Source organism: Coturnix japonica, chromosome 2 (genome assembly GCF_054131305.1).
Source record: "Coturnix japonica strain WE chromosome 2, WE-NBRP24, whole genome shotgun sequence".
NCBI classification, from domain to species: domain Eukaryota; kingdom Metazoa; phylum Chordata; class Aves; order Galliformes; family Phasianidae; genus Coturnix; species Coturnix japonica.
The window spans coordinates 138968313-138992419 of record NC_140664.1 but is presented as its reverse complement, the minus strand read 5'-3'; the positions used below and the strand labels follow the sequence as shown (position 1 = coordinate 138992419).

The 24107-nt window shown below is 54.7% G+C and overlaps 3 protein-coding genes and 1 pseudogene across 11 annotated transcripts; 3 read left to right on the top strand and 1 right to left on the bottom strand.

The window, feature by feature from the left end:
• Positions 1–4274: 4274 nt before the first annotated feature.
• On the top strand, positions 4275–6597 carry LOC107308700 (GTPase IMAP family member 1 pseudogene; annotated as a pseudogene). Of its 4 annotated transcripts, none has more exons than XR_014943681.1 (2): positions 4275–4413; positions 5334–6597. The product of XR_014943681.1 is annotated as a GTPase IMAP family member 1 pseudogene, transcript variant X4 (transcript). The 4 variants fall into 4 exon arrangements; XR_014943679.1 differs by having other exon boundaries at positions 5286–6597; XR_014943678.1 differs by having other exon boundaries at positions 4275–4576; positions 5286–6597.
• Positions 6598–8194: 1597 nt separating this feature from the next.
• LOC107308698 (GTPase IMAP family member 7-like) lies at positions 8195–13409 on the bottom strand. 2 transcript variants are annotated; one of them, XM_085540823.1, is made up of 3 exons: positions 12878–13409; positions 10041–10092; positions 8195–9329 (listed from the first exon to the last, which is right to left on the bottom strand). In XM_085540823.1, the coding sequence occupies exons 2-3, from the start codon at positions 10060–10062 to the stop codon at positions 8683–8685; spliced, it is 669 nt and encodes a 222-aa protein (XP_085396949.1). In that variant the 5' UTR covers positions 10063–10092; positions 12878–13409; the 3' UTR covers positions 8195–8682. The 2 variants fall into 2 exon arrangements, with proteins under 2 accessions (XP_085396949.1, XP_015708260.2); XM_015852774.2 differs by lacking the exon at positions 12878–13409 and adding an exon at positions 10681–10760 and having other exon boundaries at positions 8420–9329.
• A 305-nt stretch (positions 13410–13714) lies between these two features.
• On the top strand, positions 13715–19478 carry LOC107308684 (uncharacterized). Its single transcript, XM_015852753.3, has 5 exons — positions 13715–15181; positions 15626–15752; positions 16488–16598; positions 17191–17292; positions 17378–19478. The coding sequence occupies exons 1-5, from the start codon at positions 14789–14791 to the stop codon at positions 18589–18591; spliced, it is 1947 nt and encodes a 648-aa protein (XP_015708239.3). The 5' UTR covers positions 13715–14788; the 3' UTR covers positions 18592–19478.
• Positions 19479–21949: 2471 nt separating this feature from the next.
• LOC146762198 (uncharacterized) lies at positions 21950–23569 on the top strand. Of its 4 annotated transcripts, none has more exons than XM_085540833.1 (5): positions 21950–22104; positions 22743–22814; positions 23008–23067; positions 23178–23246; positions 23353–23569. In XM_085540833.1, the coding sequence occupies exons 1-5, from the start codon at positions 22000–22002 to the stop codon at positions 23398–23400; spliced, it is 354 nt and encodes a 117-aa protein (XP_085396959.1). In that variant the 5' UTR covers positions 21950–21999; the 3' UTR covers positions 23401–23569. The 4 variants fall into 4 exon arrangements, with proteins under 4 accessions (XP_085396959.1, XP_085396958.1, XP_085396957.1 ...); XM_085540832.1 differs by having other exon boundaries at positions 23152–23246; XM_085540831.1 differs by having other exon boundaries at positions 22683–22814.
• Positions 23570–24107: the final 538 nt, after the last annotated feature.

Genomic DNA, 24107 nt, shown 5'->3' with positions numbered 1-24107 from the left:
TTCTCTACCAGAATGTTGTGGGGGACAGTGTCAAAGGCCTTACTGAAGTCCAAGTAGACCACATCGACAGCCCTACCTTCATCTACCAAGCGGGTCACATTGTAATAGAATGAAATCAGGTTAGTCAGGCAGGATCTACCGTTCATAAACCCATGCTGACTAGGCCTGATCCCCTCGCTGACCTTTAGTTGATCCATGATGATACCTGAGATTTATCCTTTCCATAACCTTCCCAGGCAACAAGGTGAGACTGATGGGCCTGTAGCTGCCAGGATCGTCTTTCTGGCCCTTTTTGAAGATGAGTGTCACATTCGCCAGCCTCCAATCCACCAGGACATCCCCGGTCAGCCAAGACTGCTGAAAAATTATGGAGAGTGGTTTGCCAACCACATCTGCCCACTCCCTCAGCACTCTAGGGTGCAAACCATCCGACCCCATGGACTTATAAACATCCAGCTTTCAAAGCACGTCCAGAACCATCTCATCACAGATCACTCAGGGCTCGTTTTTTTCCCCCTTCCCATCTACCAGTGCAGGGGGCTGTGTTCCCAGGGAGTTACAAGCATTACTATTGAAGACCAAGGCAAAGAAGGTATTAAGTACCTCAGCCTTATCCCGATCCTCAGTGACCAAGTTGCCCACAGAATCCAACAAGGGATGGAGATTTTCCCTAGCCTTCCTCTTGCCGTTGATGTGTTTATAAAAGTATTTACTATTCTCCTTAAGCTTAGCAGCCAAGCTCAGTTCTAGCTGCGCCTTGGCTTTCCTAATTTTCTCCCTGCACAGCCTCACTACATACCTGTAATCCTCATGAGTAGCTCGCCCACTCATCCAGAGACCGTAAACTCTCTTTTTGTTCTTGAGATCAAGCCAAAGATCTCTGGTCAGCCAGCCTGGCCTCCTCGCCCATCGGCTCGTCTTGCACGATTTTTGGGACAGTCAGCTCCTGCACTTTTAGGACTGTTGCATATTGGGTAGGTGGTTCCTGCGTGCACCTGGGGTGGAGTCAGGGAGGTCACGAGGGTCTGCCAGGGGTGGTGACCTGTACCACTATATAGGGTTTGTTGTGAGGCATTAAACTTGTACTTTCGGCGTTACACACTGTGTGTGAGTCCCATCTGTTCCCCGTGCGCAGAGGCACGGTAAAGTCACTAGGTAGCCTTGATTTGTCGCTGGATCAGGAGGCGACATAGGACAATCTCTTTAAAGTATTCACAGACTTCCTGGGCTCCCACACTCTCAAAAGTTGCCCCCCAGGGGACCCTCTCAACCATGGTCCTATAGAGGTTGAAGTCTGCCCTCCGGAAATCCAAAGTGGCAGTTCTGCTGACTCTCCTCCGCAGTTCAACAAGGATCGAGAAATCTATCATTTCTTGATCACTTTGTCCCAGACAGCCCCCAACCTTTACAACCCCCACCAGACCTTCTCTGTTAACAAACAGCAGATCCAGAATTTTGCTTCCCCTCGTTGGCTCCTTCACCAACTATGTCAGGAAGTTATCTCCCACACACTCTAGGAACCTCCGAGACTGTTCCCTATCTGCTGTATTGTAATTCCAGCAGATGTCCGGGAAGTTGAAATCCCCCACCAGAACGAGGGGGAATGACCTCGAGACCTCCCCCAATTGTTAATAAAGCATCCCATCCACCTCTTCATCCTGGGTAGGTGGCCTGTAGCAAACTCCCACAATAACATCAGTATTGCTGGCCTTAGCTTGTATTCTGATCCATAAGCTTTCAACCCTATCATCACCGTTATCAGTTTCCATGCATTCACAGTCTTTTTTGACATAGAGAGCTACACCACCGCCTTTCCTACCTAGTCTATTTTTCTGAAAAGTTGGTAGCCCTCAATCACTGCCCTCCAGCTGTGGGAGTCATTCTACCATGTTTCCATGACGGCAACTATATCAAAACTTTCTGAACACACAATGGCATCCAGCTCCTCCTGTTTATTACCCATGCTGCGTGCATTAGAGTAAAGGCACCTGAGCTTGGCCTCCTTGCAATCAGCAGCAGCCCTAATAGCTTTGTGACTACTATTAGGCGTTTCCACAGCCACCAGCTTGACATCAGCCCTCGTGTTTTTCCTACAAGGGGGTGAGTTGCCCTCCTCCTTCACCAAGGGCCAAGACCTCGGGGGCTTAGAAGCACACCCCTCTCCTGCAAGCACAGAGACATTGCATATAGTCTCCATTTTGGTGGCCCCAGCTACAACCCCACCCCTCTTCGTACCTAGTTTAAAGTCCTCTGGATGAACCTACCCAATTCTCTTCTTAAGATCCCTTTTGATCGATGGGAGCCAAGGTAAAAAAAACCCAAACCCCTGCTGGGCACACCAAGCTCAGAGCCAGGTACTGATCTGTTAGTCCATTATATTGAATCCCTCATTCTTCCCTGAAACAGGAGGGATAGAGGTGAACACAACTTGTGCTCCCAAACCCTTTACCTGTCGCCCCAAGGCACTGAAATCCTTTTTCAGAGTCCTCTTGGAAGTTCTGTCTAACTCATCACTACCAACTTGGAATAGTAATAGGGGATAGTAGTCAGTGGGGTGGACTAGGGAAGAAAGTTTCTTCCTCACATCCTTAACCAGGGTACCCGGGATGCAGCAGACCTCCCTATGAAGAGGATCTGGTCTACATATTGGCCCTTCTGCTCCCTTCAGTGCAGAGTCACCAATAACGATGACCCGTCATTTTTTCTTAGTTGGTGACATTCTAATGGCGGGTGAAGAGCAGTTAGACTAGGGGGGCACCACCAACTGAGGAGTACCAGCATCCCCATCAGAGAGCCTAATCAGGTTAGGGGGTTCCCTTTTAGGCAGTTCCTCCATCCTCTCTCCACTCACCTCCTCCTTGATTTCCAATGCCTGATACCTGTTGCTCAGGGAGAGTGGTGGACATGACATAGGCAGGCTGGGGGAGCACCCATGACGGCGAGTCAAGACTCTCTGCCAGCCCTCCTCATCAGTCGGGACTGTCCTCCTGTGACAGGGCAGGGGGTTCACCACTTTTCTGGTGTTTTCTCTGTGGTCCTCGCCCTGCTTCTCCCTCTCACATTCCCTGATGGTCCTCAGCCTCTGCACTTCCTCCCTGAGCTCCACCACCAGGCTTAGCAGCTCATCCACCTGCTCACATCTCACACAGATGGAATTCCTGCCACCCTCCCCAGGCAGCAGCAAGCCCAGGCACTCCAAACAGCTGTAAACCAGAACCGCCATATTTCTGGACTGGCCCTCTGTCTGGGTTGCCACAGTTTTGGAGGAGTAGGACCTCTGTCTGGTAGAGACCATAATTAGTCTGCAGTCTCAGAGACCACCAAGAGGAGAACTGGAAAAGCTAAAAAAAGGCTAATACTGACAGCCCTCAGTATTAGGTGGCTTGAGCCCCCGCCTGCAAGCACAGTTGTGCCACCCAGCAGGCAGCAGAGGCAATGCTCACTCACTACACAACACAGCTCACTATGAGCAAAAACACTGGCTACCAAGCTGGGATAAACTGTTGGCGGAAGCTGGCTTGGGTTTGAGGATGGGCACCTCACAAACAGAGGGACAGAGCAGAGGCATTTCATGCCTTCTTCAGCCTCTGACTTCATCACCCGTGATGGGATTTGGGATCCCTGGAGCTCTGAGTTGGAGGACCGTGACTGCAGTAACAACCTTTCCATGGCAATGGGTGTGAGTTTTAGTACATAATTAGCCCAAAAGGAGCCCAATGGACACTCACAAGACACTCTGTCTTGCCTTCTTGTTGGTACCTTATGGCCCTAAAGTCCCCCGTGGCCCTACAGATCTGCACAGGGAGTGGATGGGCAGCACAGAGCTCTGCTCTCTGGTGACACTGACAGCACCCACGGGAACAGCATGGAGCTGTCAGGGGAAGGTTGGTTGGAGGTGAGGGGAAGGCTGTGCCCCAGATGGTGGTGGGCATGGAGCAGCTCCCCAGACCAATGGGCACAACCCCAAGGTGCTGGAGCTCCTGATGCTCAGCACTCTCACGGATAGGGTTGGGGTTTGGGTGCTTTTGTCTGTGGCCAGGGGTTGGATCAGGTGATACTCATGGGCCCTACATTCCAACTCAGGACATAGCCCGACTACAGAGGCAACCATAGGACATCACAGAGTCACAGCACACCTGGGGCTGGAAGAGACCTCAGAGGAAATCCCTTTCCAGCTCCCTACCGTGGGCTGTCAAGCTCACGAGTCCTCTAAAGATCTGCATTGCTTATAGCAGGAAGGGAAGCCACCTGCGGGCGCAGTGCCACGGGGCAGAGGCGGTGCTCGTTGGGACGGTGATATCGGAACCAAGCGGAGCCATTCCCGCTGTAAGTGCCGCACTTCTCACTGCCGGTCCGACGGCTCGGACTGCCCGGGGGCTGCAGCGCCCACCCCTGGAGGAGCCCAAAGAAAAGGTGAATGTCGCACTGAGCGTCACCGCGTGTGGCAGCGAGGGAGGGAGGGGGCGGGAGGCGGGAGGAGCCGCGAATCGTTGCGCTTTTTGTCGGTGCGCGGCCCCGCGAGGACACGGCGGAGCTGGGCGGTCTGCGACGGAGCTGGTACCGGAGTTACGGGAAGGTACGGCCGGGGGACGGGGGGGGCTCCGTGCAGCCAGGAGGGGTTGAGATGGCCGGGACGCGGGGCAGGGGAAGCGCGGCAGGGAGCGGCTCTGTCCCTCGCCCTCTCTTCCCATTTTTCCTGTCCCGTTTTCATTTTTCCCTTTTACACCTTTTTCTTCCTTCCCTCTTTTAGCCCTTCTCCCTCTTTTTCCCTTTCCCTTCTCCCCCTGCCCTTCCCCTCAACACCCCTTGTCCCATTCCTCTATTTCCTCTCCCCTCTACCCATTTTTCCATCTCCCTTTCTCCTCTCCCCGTTTCCTCTTTCCCCTTTCCTTATTTCCCCATTTCTCTCCTCCCCACTTCCCTTCTCCCCACTCCCTGCTCCCTGTGCTTACAGGAGCAGAGTGCAGACCCCGTCCATCAGTGCAGCCCCAGCCCCAGAATGGGGAGAACTCCGGCACTGCACTTGGCCCCATGCCGACCCCAGCTGCATGCGTGTCCCTGAACAGAGGGGTGCGTCATCTCCCAAGGGGGTCCCTGTCACCACTCATAGGGGTCCCTGTCAACTCTAAGGGGGGTCCTTGTCACCACACCACTGTGCCCCTGCACCCCGGGCTGTCGCCACCCCTCTGCTCTGTGCCACCCCAGCACGTTGTGTCACGGCTCTCTTTCTCTTCCCTCCTTTCTCCGCTGCTCTCCGGGCGCTGCTGGGGCCGTCTGTGCTGCAGCATTACCAGCTGAGCAGCTGGTGGAGCCCCGCAATTGTGTCCCCATAGCACAGCCTCAGCCACTCTACGTGTCCCCGCACTGCCCAGGGACGGCAGAAGCTCTGCGATGCGGCTGCTCCTGGTTGGGAAGACCGGGGGGGGACGAAGCGCCACAGGGAACACCCTCCTGGGGCGGCGCGTCTTCGAGTCCAAGCTGTCCAACTCGCCTGTGACCCGCAGCTGCAACACAGCAGTTGGGCACTGGAATGGAGAGGAAATTGTGGTGGTTGACACGGCCGATATCTTCCATGTGTGGGACTGCAGCGATGAGATGTGCACTGAAATCTCCCGCTGCATCAAGCTGTCCTCACCCGGCCCCCACGTGCTGCTGCTGGTCACCCAGCTTGGCCGCTTCACCGAGGAGGACCAGGAGGCCGTGCAGGGCGTGCGGAACATCTTTGGAGCCGGCGTGTTCAGGCACACGGTTGTTGTGTTCACCCGTGGAGAAGAGCTGATGGCGGGATCGCTGCGCGACTACGTGAACCGCACTGACAACACAGCTCTGCGCAACCTGATCCAGTGCTGCGAGCATCGGTACTGCAGCATCAACAACAGGGCTACCGGGGCAGAGCGGGACCAGCAGGTCCAGCAACTGATGGAGAAGGTCCACCAAACTGTGCGGCAGAATGGGGGCAGGTACTACAGCAACGCGTTGTACCAGGATCACTTCTTAACAGAAGAGAAAGTGAGGCATCACATGGAGAGAGCAGTCAACCCATTCTTTGCACTACTCGACTCTTTGTCATACAGGAGAGACCTGATAAGATGTGGGATAATTCTCATCATCGCCGCTGTGATCTCCATCTTTCTCCTTATTTTGTTGTGGAGGCGAATGGCTGAACCCCATAATTTCACAATCCCACAGTCCCCCAATACTGAATTATAGAAGCCCAGAAATGAATCATGAGATCCCAGAATCCTGCAGTGTTTGGGGCAGCAGGCACCACTCCATCCCCACCCATTGCCATCCCCCAACACCTGCTGCCCAGGGCTGTGTCCCTTTGGCTGTTGAACCCCTCCAGGGACAGGAAGCCCACGGCCACACATTGCAGCCAATGCAGAGCTCACCCACCCAACCACACAGCACCTCAGAGCCTTCATAGTGTCCCAAGTTAGCGGGTACCCATGAGGGCCACTGAGACTGTATAGAGATGTAATTTTGTAAGTAGCCATTTAAAGATAACTGCACTTCTGTTTGGGGCTGTGCTTGCTTTGGGAAGGATTGCAAAGCACCTGATTGCGCACAGAAAATAAACAGAGATCTCTGTCTGCATCCCAGCTCTGTGTTTATGTCCTATGGGAATAGACCCCATTAGAGATAACAGCCCCATTCTTACTATTATCAGCACACCTCCAAGTCATGGATCCGGTCACTGAAGTGAACGTTGAAGGGAATGGGAGACTGAGTGGGTGATACACAGTGGGGGTGTAAGGGCGGAACACAGCCCTGTGGGAATGGACCTGGGGTCAGTGGAGGGGCAGCAGCTTGAGGCAGCACGGTGCCCTGTGCCAGCCAACAGCACCTTGGGTGCACCCAAAGCTGTGCAGCCAGCAGGGAGAGGTCTGCACCTCTGCTCTGTGCTGGGAGACCTCACCTAGAGCACTGCATCAAGATGTGGAGTGCTCAGTGCAGGAGACATGGAGCTGTCGGAAAACATCCAAAGAAGGGCAAACATCAAAAGTGACCCCAGGGATGGGACACTTCCCTGCAAGGACAGTCTGAGAGCTGGTAAGGGACAGACTATGTAGAGGGTCAGTGTGACAGGACAAGGGAAAATGGTTTTGAACTACAAGAGGGGACATTTAGATGGATGTAAGGAAGAATTTCATGCACTGAGGGTACGGAAGTGCTGCACAGGCTGTAGTGAGAGGCGTTGCTGCCCCATCCCTGCAGACACCCACGGTCAGGGGCTGGGCTCTGAGCACTGATGGAGCTGTGGGTGTCCCTGTGCACTGCAGGGAGAGGGATCAGACGGCCTTTAGAGATCCCTTCCAAAAACCATTCTGTAGTCTCTCAGTTTTCCCTTCTCCGGTTGAAGAGCCGTGGGGCTCTCAGTCTTGCCTCATAAGGGCCCATTTCCTCCAGGCTCCCAACTATCCCTGCACCCTCTGCTGGGAGAGCAGAGCCTGGGGCTGTGCAGTGCTGGGGTGTTGCTGTGCTGGCTGGCTGTGCTGCCCTGTGGGTGCCCCTAGCGCAGGCAGAGACAGCTGCTATCCTGCCTCAAATGCAGATCTTGGTGGTCTGTAAATTGCTTGCCCAGCAAAGGTAAGTCAGAAGACCCAATTAGAAACTGTAATGAGAGAAAATTTTATGAACAGCCATGTCAAGATAACAGCACTTGTGTTTGGGGGTGTGCTTGCTTTGTTAGGATCACCAAGCACCTGATTCTGAGTAGAACTAAGAAAGAGAATCCTGTGGGATTCTGACTGTACCTGACGCGCACTGTACACCATCCCATGGGGATAACAAGGTGCGTAGCAAGGCATTTGCTCTTGTATTTCATGCCTCTGTGCTGCCATGCTGAGCCAAGAGACTGCTCAGCCCTTCCTGAAAACATACAAGGTGAGGCCAAAGGCTGCACAAAATTCTATTCCTGTAAATGCACCGAGTTCTAGGCACTGAAGACAACGAAACTGAAAGTGTAGGGGGCAGAGAGCCTCAGCTCTGCACCAAGGGCAGCTCCCCCGAGCCGTTCCCTGCAGCCCCTGATCACCCCCTCCTCAGCAGGCTGTGTGTCCTGACCCGCCCATCACCCCCACCCCTGGCTCAGCTGAGGCCCCATCCTCAGCCACACCTCGGGTCTGCCATCCCTGCCCACTCACAGCCGCTTCCCACGCCCTGTGTGGATGAGAAATGCATCTGGGACAGGTTTTCCACAACACAGCAAGGTCAGCGTTTATTGAGAGCTCCTTCATGCCCAGCAGTGCACAGCACGCCCCGCATCACCCCATGAAGGCAGAGCCCCCCAGCCCCGCACGGTTCCTTCCAGCCCGGCTCTCAACAGGGCAGCCAACGGCTCCCGGCTCCGCAGCACCGCTCCGTGCCGGGCCCTCCCCGAAGGGCACATCTCACAGCCCCGACGTTCCCATCTGTCTCAGCTCATCCATGTCTGCAGGGCTGGGGAGGAGAGCGGCAGCACATCGGTGCTGAGAGCAGCAGAGTGCAGTGACGTAGAGGCACACACACATTGAGCACCTGAAGCCCGCAGGGAAAGCAGAAATATATTGGCAGGGGAAAGCATGGGGCGTGGAGGGAGAAGGATGGAACTGCAAGCAAGCAATGAGAGCGTCATCTTCAGAGCACTGCAGGGATGGCACAACGGAGGAGATGTCTCCTCCCAGACTGACCCCTCACTGCCTACAGGATGGTACAGAACTTCTCAAAGAATGTCCGTGTGTCTTCCTCCAGCATCTCTCGGGTGTAATGTGGATCAGGATAGTTCTGCTCCACCATGGCATCGATCATGCAGATAAGCTCTGCAACCTGCCCATCCCTCACCTCTTCACTAGCTCTGTTGCTGAAACCAATGTAGCGATTCCCACACTTTCTTGCCAGCCCCTTCAGGTATGGGCTCCCTTCTATGAAATCCTTCAAGTCTTCGGGACGCTCCAGCTCTTCTGCTCGAGTGAACAGCAGGATTGTGTACTTCTCTGCTTTAGTATGGAAAATATTGGTCACCCACTCAGCCACTTCCTGCTCTTCCTTAGTGATTCGGCCCAGCTGCATCACCAGGATGATGGCGTGGACCCCTGCATAGAGGTCCTGAAAGGCATTCTTTATCTTTTTAGCGGTTCTTTTGTTGGCTTCCCTTGTATCAAATAGGCCAGGAGTGTCGACTACTTCAATTGGTCTTCCAGCAACATTGCCTTCAGCTTTGTTGTACTGTTGGGTTACCGACTGTGCTGACAAAGAAGAATGAAATGCCTTCTTCCCAAGGATGGTGTTCCCTGTCGCACTCTTCCCACTCCCCGTCTTGCCCACGAGGATGATGCTCAGCTGGGATTCTGGGGAACAACCACAGACGTGTGTGAGCCCCGCGGTGCCAGGACAGCCCCTGCTTGTGACGGGCCGGCTCCCAGGCGGAGGTGCCCAGGGCCGCAAGGAAAGGTGTCCCCAAGCCACCAGCAGTGGTCCTCAGGACTATCAGGAGGAACATGTTGCCCTGAGGGACCCCAGGGCTGCTCAGTTCCAGGCTTCCTCAAGGGGCTTCCACCCAGTACTTGTCTGACAGCAAAAACAGAAAGCAAAAGAGATCTCACAGCTCCCCTGTGACCCAGGACTGCACTGGGTGAACAAAAGCTGGGGCTGAACCACTCTTTTTCCAGGAAGCCACACACTGAGCAAAACTCACAGTGCTGTTTGTGCAGCATTGTCCCTCGAGCCATTTCCTGCCCTTCATGGTGCCAGTGGGACACGGGCTCCATGACACAGGCACAGGGACAGCGGGGTTTGGGGTTACAGCATTACCCCCTGTGCTGCGTCTCAGGCTGCACCCATCGGACACCACTGCCCCCATCCGCCCTCAGCCTCGCTGTGTGTGGCTCTCAGAGTGGGGAGATGAGAGGCAGCCTCAGGACACCCTCCAGGCCTCCCACAAAGCCCACGCGCTGCATGCATGAGGCTGCACAAGGATGCAAACCCCCCGTGCTTCCCCAGCACTCAACCAGGAGCCCGGCCAGGCTGTGCCTGCCTGCACGCAGTGCTGAGCAACTCACCTTTGCTTTGACATCCTGCCATTGGGATAGCACTCACAGGCACACAGGGAGCCTGGAAGGAGACAGGTTTTCAGTGAGAATGGCACAAACCACCCCTGCTTCCCTCCCTGTGCTAATCATGGAATCACAGAATCATAGAGCCACAAGGTTGGTAGGGACCTACAAGATCATCCAGTCCAACCATCCTTCCGTTACCATTGCTACCACAAGTCACTAAAACATCTCTTGTAGCTCCTCATCCAGATGCCTCTTTAACACCGCATGGGACAGTGACTGCACCACCTCCCTGGGCAGCCATTCCAGTACCTGACCACTCTCTGAGAGAAAAAGTTCCCTCTTGTCTAGTTTAAACCTCATCTGAAACAACTTGTGGCCATTTCCTCAGGTCCTGTTTGTTGTCTGGGAGAAGATGGAGGTGACACAGGTGATCTCTGGGGACTCAGGTCAGTCCCACAGCTGTTTGTGCATGCAAAAAGCCAAATGTCATCAGAATTACCCATCTCCTCTGACTCTGTCTTTGTCTTTGGAAAGAGATATTGGCTGACCCTTATCCATGGAAATCAGAGCCCACCCCTTGAAAGCAGATTCTGCATCCTCAGAATTTCCCCTAGCAATGGCAGCAAAGCTGCAGGCAACTCACCCAAGCAGCACTACACTGTGTCCCCAGGTCTGACTGCTGCACTTGTGCTCTTCCTGCTCTCCTCCTGCACAGCAGTGCTGGGGCTGAAACCGCTGTGCAGCTCAGCAGATCTTTTAGAAGCAACGTCAGGAGAAAGGGTGTGCTGTGACTCGAAGATGGGTGCTGCTAGACAGTCATCTGTAAATTGAGTGGAGTCACTTCCTGTTCAAAGCCACAGCTAACAAACAGCAGAAATGGCCCAGCAATCACAAAAAAAGCATCAAGCAGGGCAAATATCTCCTTTGTATGTGGAGGCAGGGTTTAGTTTGAGTTGGGGACTTCACCCCACTGGACAGACTGGATAGCTGAGCTGCAGCCATTGGGATAAAGCTCAGCAAGACCAAGTGTCAGGTCCTGCACTTTGGCCACAGCACCCCAGGCAGCACTACAGGTGTGGGGCAGAGCGGCTGGGACGGCTGTGTGGAGGAAATGGACCTGGGAGTGTTGGCTGATGCTGGGCTGACCATGGGACAGCAGCATGCCCAGGGGCCAAGAAGTCCAATGACATCCTGGCTGTGTGAGCAGCGGTGCTGGCAGCAGAGCAGAGAAGTGATTATCTCTCTGTACACATCCCTGGTGAAACCACACCTCAAGTACAGTGTTCAGTTTTGGGCCGTGGAGTGCATTCAGAGAGGGGCAGCAGAGCTGTGGGGATCTGGAGCACAGTGCTATGGGGTGCGGCTGGGGGAGCTGGGATTGTTCAGTCTGGAGAAGAGGAGGCACTGGGGAGACAGTTTCTTCTCCAAAAGAGCAGTCAGGCTCAGAAACAGGCTGCCCAGGGGGGTGGTGGAGTCCCTGACCCTGGAGGTATTCAAGAAACATTGAGATGTTGAACAGGGAGACATGGTTTAATGGGGAAATGGTGGTGGTAGGTGGACGGTTGGACTGGATGATCTTGGAGGTCTTTTCCAACTTTGTTAATTCTACGATTCTGTGACTCACTGCTCCATGCCCACAACCCTCACATCAGCTCTCCCTCCTCCACACAACAGCAGGGTTGGCAGCTCTCCTGGCTTTTACTGCAACCCAGCCAAGTGTCCACAAACCTAAACAGAATGGCTTTGATTTGAAATCCATGGATTAACTGCACCTCCAGAAATAACCACACTGGAGAATCACCTGTATTGGAACTGCTGGCACCAAAAACACGTGAAGAGTGTTGATAATTGGAGACTCCCCACAGAGAGGCACTGAAGAACCAATTTCATAGAATCACAGAATTGCAGAAGGGATTGGAAGGGACCAATAAAGGCCATCTGGTCCCACTCCCTGCAGTGCACAGGGACACCCACAGCTCCATCAGTGCTCAGAGCCCATCTCCTGACCTTACATGTCTCCAGGGATGGGGCAGTACCACCTCTCACTGCAACCTCTGCAGTGCCTCACTACCCTCCTTGTAAACAACTTCCTTATATCCAGTTTAAATCTCCCTTCTTTTAGATTGAAGCCACTCCCCCTTGCCCTACATTGATCCCACTACAGAGTCCATTTTTTTTCCTTCTTACAGTCCCTTTAGATACTGAAGGCCTCCCTCAGTTCTCCCTGCAGCCTTCCCTCCTCCAGCTGCACAGCCCCAGCTCTCAGCCCATTCCCATCAGGAGGTGCAGGGAAGTGGACCACTGCCCAGCTTCTGGAGGTCCCTGTGATGGCATCCCATCCCTCAGGTGTGCCCATTGCACCACCCCGCTCAGGGTCACCCACACGCTGCTGAGGCTGCACTCCAGCCCACTGCCGATGGCAGCGATGGAGATGGGACGGAGCACCGAGCCCAGCACCGAGCCCTGTGGGACAGCACTGTCACTGCTCTGAGTCCGGCCATGCAGCTGATTGCCACAGTCTTTCAAATACCATTTAGCATGGCTTGGCGACTACATCTGCCAGTTCCCTAAGGACTCTGGGATGCGTTTCATAGGGACCAATAGACCTGTAGATGTTCAGGGTCCTCAGGTGGACAGAGACCTCATTTTTGCTTGCAGCAGGAGGGACATTGCTCCCTCAGTACCATCAGCTAGAGAGATGTGTGAGAAGTCACCAGTGAAGACTGAGGCAAAAAAAAGTTGTTGGGTATCTCAGCCTTCTCTTTGTTGCCATCAGCCTGCCTGCATTGCTCACTGGGGGGAAAATGCCCTCTTTCACATTCCTTGTCTGGTTGACACACCTGTAGAAGCTGTTCTTGTTCTCCTTTGTGCTCCTTGCCAAGTCCAGTTCCAGCTGGGCCTCGGCCTTCCTGACCCCAGCCTTAAACAGACAAACAGCATCACCATACTCCTCCTAGGCTTCCACTGCCTGCGCGCGTTCTTCTTGTTTTCCAGTTTGACCAGTGGGTCCTGGTTCAGCCATGCAGGTCTCCTGCCTTCCTTTCCTGACTTCATACACCTCAGGATGGAGAGCTCCTGCACCCCAAGGAAAGCTTTCTTAAAGAACTGCCCACTCTGCTCTGCTCCCTCATACGTGAGGACAGTTTCCCAGAGGGAGCTGTTGACAAATTCCCTGCAGAGCTGGCATTTGGCTTTCCCAAAATTAAGCTTCCTGGCTTTACTCCTTGTCTGTACAGTATCTCTCAGGAATGTGAACTTCACCATTGCTGCCTTTAAGAAACAGCCATGAGCAGGTTGAGAGCTTGCGGGTAAAACTGAGGGACTAAACAAACCAAGGACATCTAGTGGTTGGTTATGGGAAAAAAAAATAAATCAGAAAACTGGGCCCTGGTACTGAAACAGAATCTTTGATAACTTTTAGAATCATGGAATGGTTTGGGATGGATGGGAGCTTAAAGCCCACCCAGCCCCAACCCGTGCCATGGGGACAACTCCCAGAGCCCCACCTGTGGCCCTGGGCACATAGGGATGGAGCACCACAGCTCTGGGCAGCAGTGCCAGTGCTTCACCACCCTCATCATGAAAAATGTATTCCTGATGTCTGATCTAAGCATCCTGCCTGATAGTGTAGAGCTGTTCCCCCTTGTCCTATCATTTAACTCCCCAACAAAGAGTCCCTCCCTCCCTGTATTGCAGCCCCTTAATGAACTGGAAAGCCACTGTGAGGTCTGCCCAAACCTTTCTCTTATCCAGGCTGAACACCCCCAACTGCCTCCATAGCAGAGGTGCTCCAACCTCTGAACATAGAGCAGCTTGTGTTCAGCATTTAATCTGAGAGCCCCAAGTCCTTCTCATGGTTGCTATCAATCCACCCACTGCCCAGCCTGTTTATGCTTGGGATCGCCTTGTCTGAAGTGCAGCACCATGCACTCAGCCTGGTTTAACATCACCCCACCTCTCAGCTCATCCCAGGTCCCTCAGAATGGCATCCCTTCCCTCCATCAGTCACACCATACAGCTTGGTGTCCACAGCAATCAAGGACTTGGGAAGAAAAGTACCATCGTGTAAAGACACAAAAGCTACATGAAGACAGGTAACAACAGTGGATTGTTGCCCTCTGCTCTGCCCTTCTGGGACCCAAGTAGCAGATCCGTGTCCAGGTCTGGAACCCCCAAAACAAGAAAGATGTGGAGTGGATCCAGAGGAGGTCACTAAAAGATTGGAGCATCTCTCCTAGAAAGGCAGGCTGAGGGAGCAGGGGGTGTTCAGCCTGGAGAAGACTGAGGGGAGACCTCCTTATGGCCTTTCTAGTACATGATGGAGCTTATGAACAGGAGGAAAAGAGCCTTTATATACAGCTAGATCACTACAGGACAAGGGGGAACAGCTTTAAACTAAAGGAGGGGAGATTTAGGTGGGATATCAGGCAGAGATTCTTTACCCAGAGGTGATGAGGCGCTGGCACTGCCCGGAGCTGTGGTGCCCACCCCTGGCGGTGCCCGAGGCCATGGCTGGGCCCTGGGCAGCCTGAGCTGTGGGGCAGCCAGCCCATGGCGGGGGGCTGTGGGGTCCCTTTCAATACAGACTATTCCATGATGCTCCAATGGTGTGCGTGTCCCCAGCGCCAATCAAGGAAGCACGTTGCCTTGCTCCTTCCCCTACAGGGCTCCCCCAGAGCCAGAGTGCTGAGAGCTGGGAGGTGGGAAATCACCTAGCCCAATTTCAGCATAAATGAGGGTTAATTAACGAGATGAAACACAGGGGTCGAGCCCCGGGAGCTGAGGCCGTGCCGCGCCCCAGGCAGGCACCAATGGCAGCGCCGCCAGCGAGGACGTGGATGCGGCAGAGCTCAAAATGGCGGCGCCCACAACCCCTCCATAACCATTGCAGGACGCGCCGAGTCTCCGGGCTGCCCAGCCCACTTCCGGTCGGCTGCTTCCGCTGGAGGCGGGACTCTGGCCGGAAGTGCGTATGCGGAAGTGTAGGGTGCAACCTAACTTCGTGCGGCCTGCTTCCGGTACGGATCCTGCTTCCGGTGAAGTTCCTGCTTCCGGCTCGAGGCCTACTTCCGGTGTCTTCTCACCGGAAGTGGAGAGTAGAGTCCTGCGAGGCCTCCATAGGCGTCACGGCCTCTCCCATGGAGGTAGGATGTGGGACTGGCGGAGTCAGGCCCTGCCAGGCCTGCTATGAGCCTCGTCACCCCGTGCTTCCTGGCTCCTCTGGCCTCTGCACCTTGCTGAGCCTCTCGCAAATCCTCTCTGCAACGCTACGCATCTTGCTTTTCTTCCTGTGGTGTGGAGACCAGGGCTCCTGGGGCTCGCTCCCACCTGCAGAACTGGGTGCAGACCCTGCAGGTGGTCAGACGAGCGGTTCTGGCTCTCAGGACATCACTTACTGCCTTGGAAACACAGGGGAGCCCTGGGCACCGTGGGACATCCGCAGTCATCCCATGGCATGCAGGCTGCTGGGAAGCTCTGTTCATTGGTTCTTTGAACCCTGCCTAGCGGGAGCCTTCCCAGGGGTGGAAAGCAAAGCATGTTTTAAATGCTGGGGGCACGTTTCCAACAGTACGATGCTTGCTTTGCAGGAGCCTGTGACCTTTGATGACATCGCCATCTATCTGAGCCGTGCAGAGTGGGACATGTTTGCAGAGGAGCAGAGGGAGCTGTACCGCAGCGTCATGCTGGACAACTATGAGCTCTTGGCATCACTGGGTAATGCGCAGCTTCAGCTCCTGGAGGGTTGCAGCAGGGGTAGAGAGTTCCATTGTACTTGAATCCATTGGGATCTTGCTGCTCCCATTGCTTTAAGGGTTAATCAGCTACAGAGTGAACCCTGAACACCTGCAGTCCTGGGAGCTTCGTGCTAGAAGACCACAAAATTTGGGTTTCTTTCTGCCAGTGCTGGCTACTTCTTAACATTTAACTGCAGTGACCTGCAGACACTTCGGTGTCAAGCAAGGACCTTCTTTGGGCCACCATCTCAGTCCTCTTCCCTGGTTGCTGGCACAGGGTTGAAATGTGTGAATCAAGGAGCTGTAGTGAACAGCAGGGCAGGAATAGCTTGTAGGTGGCAGACCCACTGTGAGAACAGGTGGCAGGAATCACTCACCCAGCAAGGTGATCCAGAGATCATCAGCTTGCAGTGTAGATTGCTGTTGGCCTCCATAAGAGCCTAGGACAGGCCTTGTAGCATATCCTACATCCCAGAGCTGCTGCTGGGGCAAGCAGGTGATCTCCCTGGTTAGGAGCACTGCCCTTGGCCATGGTGTGAATTCACTCAACAGATGTGATAGCTCTCTCTCTCTTTTTTTTTTTTTAAACACTGGTTTCTTCTCAGACTCTTCTGACAGCAAACCACAGCTTGAAGCATCACAGATGTTTATTTCTTGTGTTAACAATTTATAGTTAATTCTTTGTAGTAGAACAACACTTACCTCTGCTTCACAGGATACCCAGGCTCCAAACCTGACATTCTGCATCGGCTGGAGCGTGGGGAAGAGCCCTGGGTCAACACCCCACAGAGCCCAGTGAAGTGGGATGGACCTGACAGACCTCTCGGTGAGAAGTTACAGTTCAGCTTCCTCAGTAGTGCTTACCTGGACAAGGAGTGTTGGCACACTCCACGGTCCTCACCAGGGTCCTCCTTCTCTGTGGTTAGCACATCTCTATGCTTCCCACTTGCTCTTGTGTCCTGATCCCTTCTCTCTGTGCTATCTACATTGAGAGCATCTCCCGTATTTCCCTCTGACCATGCAGCCCATTTTGCACTTGTTTGTGATGGCTAATGAAAGCTGTCATCCCCTGCACGAGGGCTGCAGATCATCAGTGTTGTTGTAGATCTGCTGCTGCTCAACCCAAGGAGAGCGCCCCTCCAGTGCCCGTGAGTTGGGCAGTGACTGTTGGCAGCGAATGGGGCCTACCCAGAGAGGCTGTGGGGTCTCCTTGGGAATCTCCAACTCACGGTGATGTGGGCTGGGCACTCTGTTCTGGGTGGCCCGGTTGAGGCTGGGGGAGGGAACAGAGGGACCCTGAGGTGCCTCCAGCCTCAGCCATGCTGTGATTGTGTAAGGCCTTTTCCTCCAGATGTGTTGCTGTAGAGCAGGAGGGATGCTCCCATCAGGAAGGTAACATCTTTCTAGTTTCCCTGCAGGATGCAATGGGTACAAGAGATGTCTGGCAGAGTCGTACTCTGGCAGTTGGCTGAATGCTGACAAGAAGAAGGTACTGGAGGAGACACACCCCACCAGCCATAGTAAGTGCTGGTCCTGTCCCATCTCTGAGCTCTGCAGCAAAGAGCCTGATGGAAGAAGGCAAACTGTCTACCTCTCTCTAAACAGGAAAACGATGTGAGCCATGGCGGCTGCGGTCCAGCAGACTGCTGAAGAAGTTTGGTTGTCTCAAGGGTAGGAACAAGTTGCGGTCAGAGGCGGCCAGCAGCCAGCCAGCACCAGAGGGAAGCCAAGAGAGGGCTCAGATGGCCTGTTTGACCGGGAATTTAGAAATGGAGGATGAAGAAGGGGCCAAGACAGAATTAGCACGAGGCATGGGAAATATGGCTTCTTGCAGGCGTCTGCGTGATAACTGCACGCAGACCTTTCAGGAGACTGTACAAAAGCCACATCGTGTTTTGGAGAAAGTAAGTGTTTTCCAGGCAAACAGGGAACATGGGGAATCTTCTACTGAGGATCTGTACAGAACTGTTCTGGAAGACCACTGTTACTGTGTGAGTAATGCGCTGCACTGCACTCTATTTCCGCTTGCTCTGAGAGATCATGACTACTGCAGTAACAGTAATAGTGGTGTCTCAGTGCTCAGAGACCACGAATACTGCCAGGTACAAAGGTTTTCTTATCAGGACAGAGTCCGTAAAGTTCTTTGCCGTACTTGCAGGGCTCGTGCCAAAGCTTATAGGCTAGTTAAGCGAAAGTCCTATGTAGAGCGTATCATCTGGAAAGCCAGGCGAAGTGTGCGACTTCTCAAGCCCACCTTCAAAAGCTTGTGGTTTCCTCAAGCTTTCTTCTGCACAAAATGTCATTGTGCATCTCCCGTGCCATTATCTGTTGCTCTGGCTAGGGCAGCTAACTGTGCAAAGGAAACTTGTGGGGTGTTCTGTCCTTCTGCAGAGCAGATGGCTGTGCCCCATCAGTGTCAGAAGAAAGAAGATTCCCAAGAGGTAGCTGTGCTCTCACAGCCTGAAAAGGACTCTCAGGAGCAGATATCAGAAGCCCCTGCAGCTCTTATTGAATTAACAGTTGTATCTACACCTTCCAGTGAAGCTGAGGAGGTGCATGGGGAAGCAGCACAACCCAAGGCACTTGTGCACCAAGGGATGCAGGAAGCAGAGTCGAAGTCGATCCATGAACCTGATACTCAGCAAAACACTGAAGGATACAAAAGTGTTAATCCAAGTTATGTATTGCTGCATGATGCTTATGAAATGGTTGTGTGGACTGTTGATCACATGCTGGAATCTGTATGCCAGGCATTTGACCTTCGTGGCTATAGTCGGTGTAAGGAAATGCGGTCTGTGATTACCCAGTCTGACAGCTGACCATCAGAACATGAGCAGCTACGCCTGTTCTGTCACAGTGAGCAGAAAGAATCCTGCAGCAAAATCCACTAATGTGGCTTAGCAGGAGAAACTGAAAGATGTGGTAAGGGTTCAGTGCATAAATGGATACTACCACGTAAATGGATGCAAAACTTGGTTTGTAATGCCTGCTGGGAAAATGGTGATCACCTGGGAGGCTTCAGGGAAAAGCCAGAGGAAGAGAACATGCAGGACTGGTGCAAGTAAAAGAGGAAGTAGCCTGGGAAAACTTAGAAGAGGTGGAAGAATAAAGGCAGATGTGTGTTAGCAGGCTGCTGTCCTGCTGCACTTTCTGGCTAAGCTGTGTGCAATCACTGTGGACGTTCTCTTTTTGAGAGAACCCCATTGCCACCTGCTTGTGTGAGCACATGCTCACGTGAATGTCAGCATGCGAGCTGTGCTCCATTGCCTGGGCTGGACCTGGCAGGGATCTCAGGGTGCTGCACTCAGCTTTGCATTGGTACAGAAGCTTTGCATTGGTACAGACAGCGTGTGCAGTGTCCTGGGTTCTCCCTCACATAATTTAAGTCTTTTGAACATAGGGGAATTTTTAAGATGGAATGATAATCTTTTTTTTTTTTAAAGAAACTGCCCATCAGTTGTTGTGGAAGCAGGTGGGGATGTGCTGTGCAGAGCCTCGCTGCATTCCCACATGAAAGCTATTGGAAAAAAATCATGGCAGGGGGAGGTGAGGTTCCGATAGTGAGAAGGCCATGAAGAGCTGCTGGGGCTGCGCTGTGCCAATGCTGCTGCATCCAACAGAGCGTGGCAGAGCCCAGCAGCTGAGATGGCTCTTTGTTTCTCACCATCCAACTGTATTTTCATTGTCAATAAATGAATTTTCCCCACGTTGAGTCTTGAGTGTAACTGGTGAACAACATCGCTGTCTTACTTCCACCATGGAGCTTTACAAACACCTCCTGATATCCACACTGAACCCACCCGCTTTGAGCTCAAAGCCTTTTCCCCTTGTTCTGTCACCCCGGCCCTGCTGCACAGTCTCTCCCCTCGTTTCCTGTTGCTCCCCTTTAGATACTGACAGGCCTTTTAGATACTCTCAGGTCACCTTGCAGCCTGTGCAGGCCCCATAGGAGAGGAGATCCAGCCCAAGGCCCAGGACAGCAGCAGGGCTGGGTGTGTATGTTGTCCAGAGGACCGCCATGAGAAAATGGCCGAACTCTGCAGCTCCCAGCCGTGATCCTGAGGCCTCTCACGGGCCAGGCCCACCGCCCCGGGTCACGTGAGGCCCCTGACCAAAAATGGCGGCGGGTGCGGATCAACCCAACCTGCTACCGCCACAAAATGGCGCCGTCGCGAACTGCAGCCAATCGCGCGGCGAGCACCGGGTCACGTGGCCGCGCGGAGTTGTGGGTGTGGGACGTCACTTCCGGGTCATGGCGCGGAGGCGGACGTGAGGGCGGTGCTACGCCGGAAGTGCGTCAGAGGATATTTACAAGGGCGGACATGTCCTTCCGCTGTGAGTGTCCCTCTCTGCTGGGCTATGCGCGTCCATGTGCAGGAGTGACACGTGTGGATTGGTGCTCCGAAGGGGGCTGCACCAAGAAGGGGCCCGGCTGCAAGGGTAAAAGAGAAGGGCCCACTACACACGTGCCAGCAAAGGAGATGCCACGTTAAGCCTCTCATCAGCCTACACTTGTTAACAGTGCAATGTGAAGCTGCAGAGGTCAGGCTTAGCATCTGCTTACGTACGTTTCCTCTCTGATGTCGCTGGGGGTCGGGGTGCCAGGCGAATCCAAGGCACAACCTGCAGAACAGACAGCATTTTGTAGTGAGTCCTGCCTCAGTCCATAGGGAATGCAGCACATTGGGTAGCGCTGGAAAGCTCCTCCAAAAAGTGCTGAGCTCAGACTGAAGCTGACATTGAAAGCTGTCCTTTGCACACAGCAGCATATTGAAATAAGGGCGAGCACTCCATGCACAATACAAGCAAAACATCTTGAGATCTGCTACAGAGACAGGAAAAGAAGAGAGCCAAGCAGCAGAGATGCAGCCAGCTCAGTTCCTTATCTCCCTGTAGCCTGCCAGCTGCACTCGCTTTTCAGTGCTCTCTTTGAAGGCTGAAGTACCACACTGAGAATCTGGTGCATAAAGTCAGGTGGAAGCACTGATTTCCATCACCGACACAGTGATATATCAAAGAGAACTTCTCAACAAGCATCAGTGCTGTAACAGCTCCCCGGACTGTGAGGCTGACACCAGCACACACAGGCAGAAAACCACAGACAAAACCCAAGCCACAAGAGAAACCCTGCTTGGCAGCCTCCATATGAGCATGCAGATAGGATAGCAGTCTGGATTTAAAGAGAAACCACAGCGCAACACTTCAGAGTTATCACCCTCCAAAAGGGGGGGAACTCAACCTGGCTCCATTCTGAGCTGAAGGCAGGTATGTGCTGTGTCCTAACAGCAAACAGCTGAATGCTAACTCAGCTTCCAAACCACAGCCCCAATACTCAGCCATGAGAGCTCACAAGGCAGCACCAGCTCACTAGGTCAGCAGAGGGGTGGCCAGCAGGGACAGGGAAAGGATTGTCCCTCTCTGCTCTGCACATCCATGCTGCAGGGGTAACACGTGTGGATTGGGGACAAGCCCCCTTTGTAGCGCCAATCCACGCGTGTCACTCCTGGAAGTGCTGAGAAATGAGGGGGAAGGGACCCCAAGAGTGGGCTCTGTGGCCAGCAGGGACAGGGAAAGGATCGTCCCTCTCTGCTCTGCCCTCGGGAGGCCCCATCTGCAGTGCTGCGTCCAGAGCCCCCAATACAGGAAAGACAGGGAGCTGTTGGAGAGGGTCCAGAGGAGGCCACAAACCATCAGCAGTAGGAATAGGAACATGGCAGCGCTCTCTTGTCCTCCCCCAGACCCCAAACCCACCAGGCAGATTGCAAGGAAGAGCCACGGGACTGTTATAAAAGTAGGTGAGCACATGTTGTGCAGAATGCTGCAGCCTTCCCTTTCCAGATCTTCACAGAGCATCACTGGGGTTGGTGCCGTGGGAGATCTGCAGCCTCTTTAGCCCCCTTGCTGATCACTGGGGCCACAGGGATGAGGTGGTGCAGAGGAACTGAAGGATGTGGGAGGTGGAGGAGTCCTAAGACACCACTCGGTATGGGGAACCACCACCTTCCATCATCCAACCCCAGCACTGGAGGTGGCAGAGGGGGAGCTGCCCCGTGCCTTGCTCAGAGAGGAGCGGCCTCGTTGCACTCCTCCAGCCCATCACTACTGCCCTCCCCAAGTGACTGACCGCAGTGGGAGGCCCCACAGAGAGCTGGTCAACAGCAGGGTCAAGGTCCAGGCAGGGGGAGCTCAGCAGCACCGGGCAGCTGAGCTGTGCCCCACACAGCGCCATGAAGCTGGGGCTGCTCTGCGCCCTCACCATGGCCCTCCTGGCCTTGGCCATGGCTGACCTCAAAGACTCCAAGAAGGGGAAAACGCTCACTTGGAACAGAGAGGTTGGTGGTGGGTGAAGGGAAGGGTTCAAAGATGGCCAGTATGGGTCAGGAGGGGAGGGAGGCTGTGGGGAGGTGCCATGAGGAGGGGGTTGGCACCAACTGTGACACAGCACAGGGGTGGTCCCCAACACCGCACCCCAAGGGACACCATCTGAGGGCCCTGGGAAGCTGCTGTCTCCATCCCGGTGCCCTGTGCTGCCCTGGGCAATGGTGGCCCCAAAGACAGGCTACGGACAACGAGGTGTGGCCAAGCCCTTCACTCCGAGGGGCTGTGCTGAGGGGGGAGCCCTGGGGTGTCCCGGGGCCCTTTGCTCCCCAAAGCACTGTGACCACTTACACAACCAGCAAGCATTTCATCAGGGCTTGGCAAGGGGCTGAGGAGGGGGAGGAGGGCTGCTGTCTTGGGTCCAGAGAGTTGTCATCCCGTCCTCTTCCTCCCCATCCTCCTCCCTCCACCATCCCACTTGTTACCACGCACCTCAGCTCTACTCCAGTCCCACCACGGAGTGTTCTGGAAGGACAGCACCACACTGGTCCAGAGCTCCCACCACACTCCATGTCTGTCCCATTGCCTTGAGGGCCCCGCTGTGCCAGCCCTGCTTGGGTCCCCACGGGGAGCTGATTCCTTCCCTCTCCAGGCAGGGACACGCAGCGGGGGTCGGCGCCGACCACACCAGCCGTGCTCAGGGTGCTTCTCTGTGCTGAGTGAGGTGAGAGAGGGGCTGGGGACCAAAGGAGGGGGACCCCACACACCCCAACATGGGGGGCGGGGGGGGCAGTGAGGGGCTCTGTCCATCCCCAAAGGCTCAGCCCTTGCGAGTGCCCCTTGAGAACCCCCCAGGAGAAACACCGGGGGCTCCCAAGTCATGTTTCCCCGCATCACTCCGGACACCCCCTCTGCAGGAGTCCATCGCAATGTCCCAGAGCTCTGGGGATGTGGATGAAGCTGAGGCAGGCAGGCAGGTAAGTGTAGGAACCCCCGCCTTATGCCACCGGCCTGGCTGGCAGTCGCAGCACCCCGTCCCCGTCAGCCCACGGCTCTGACAGCACACTCCTCCCCGTGATGTGTCCAGGAGCGCAGCGGGAGGGAAGCTGAGAAACCTGCTCAGCAACGCCGCAGTCACATCCCACAGCTGGGGCAGGTAACAGCACAGCGGGAACCTGGCATCCCTTATGAGCCTCTGAACGGGGACCCCTGCAGGGACCCTGCGCCATCGTACTCGCAGGTGACCATGCTGTGTCTTGCAGGACAGCAGAGGAGGAGCAGCAATGGCCAAGCACAGCCCTGCGCCATGATGGAGCCGGGGGTCCCACCACCCCCTGACTGCACCGCAGCCCTGAGGGGAGCTGGGGGGTCCCGCTGTGCCTCCTGCATGGCGGGGCTGCCCCGACACCCCAGAGTGCAACTGGGGGGCACCACCCCCACCCGCCACATGAAGCCGCCAAATAAAAGCACCAAACCAGCCTGGAGAGTGTGTATCTATGGGGTGGGGGTGATGGAGAGAGCCCCAGGCCCAGAGTCCCCACCTGCCCCCCTGCTCAGCCACTCAGCTCCTACTTTGTCCCCATCTCTATGGGTAATGGCTGTGGAGGGCACCGCACTTCCCCTCCATCCACACCAACCAGACCAGGCACCTTCACCTGTGCCCCCCACTCAGCTTCCCCCCCGCCTGCCCTCCTGCAGTGCCCTGAAGTCAGGGTGGACCTGGGTGCCCTGTCCACCCCCATGAAATGAGGTTTATTCGTTCAGTGGGGAGAATGAGGAATGGGAGAGGACACAGAGAGATAGGACACCTGCTCAATTAGCCACACCTGCCCAATTAGCAATAATGAAGCAACAAACCTGTTCAGCCAGTCATTGTTGGGCTGTGAAACGCTGCCTCAGAGCTCTGCAGCAGATGGACCTTGGCTGGGGGGGCAGATGGTGGGGACATGGCTCAGGAGCTCCCCAGCCCTGGGGCAGGAGCGGTGCACAGCCCCAAACGCACTCCAGAAGACTGGGA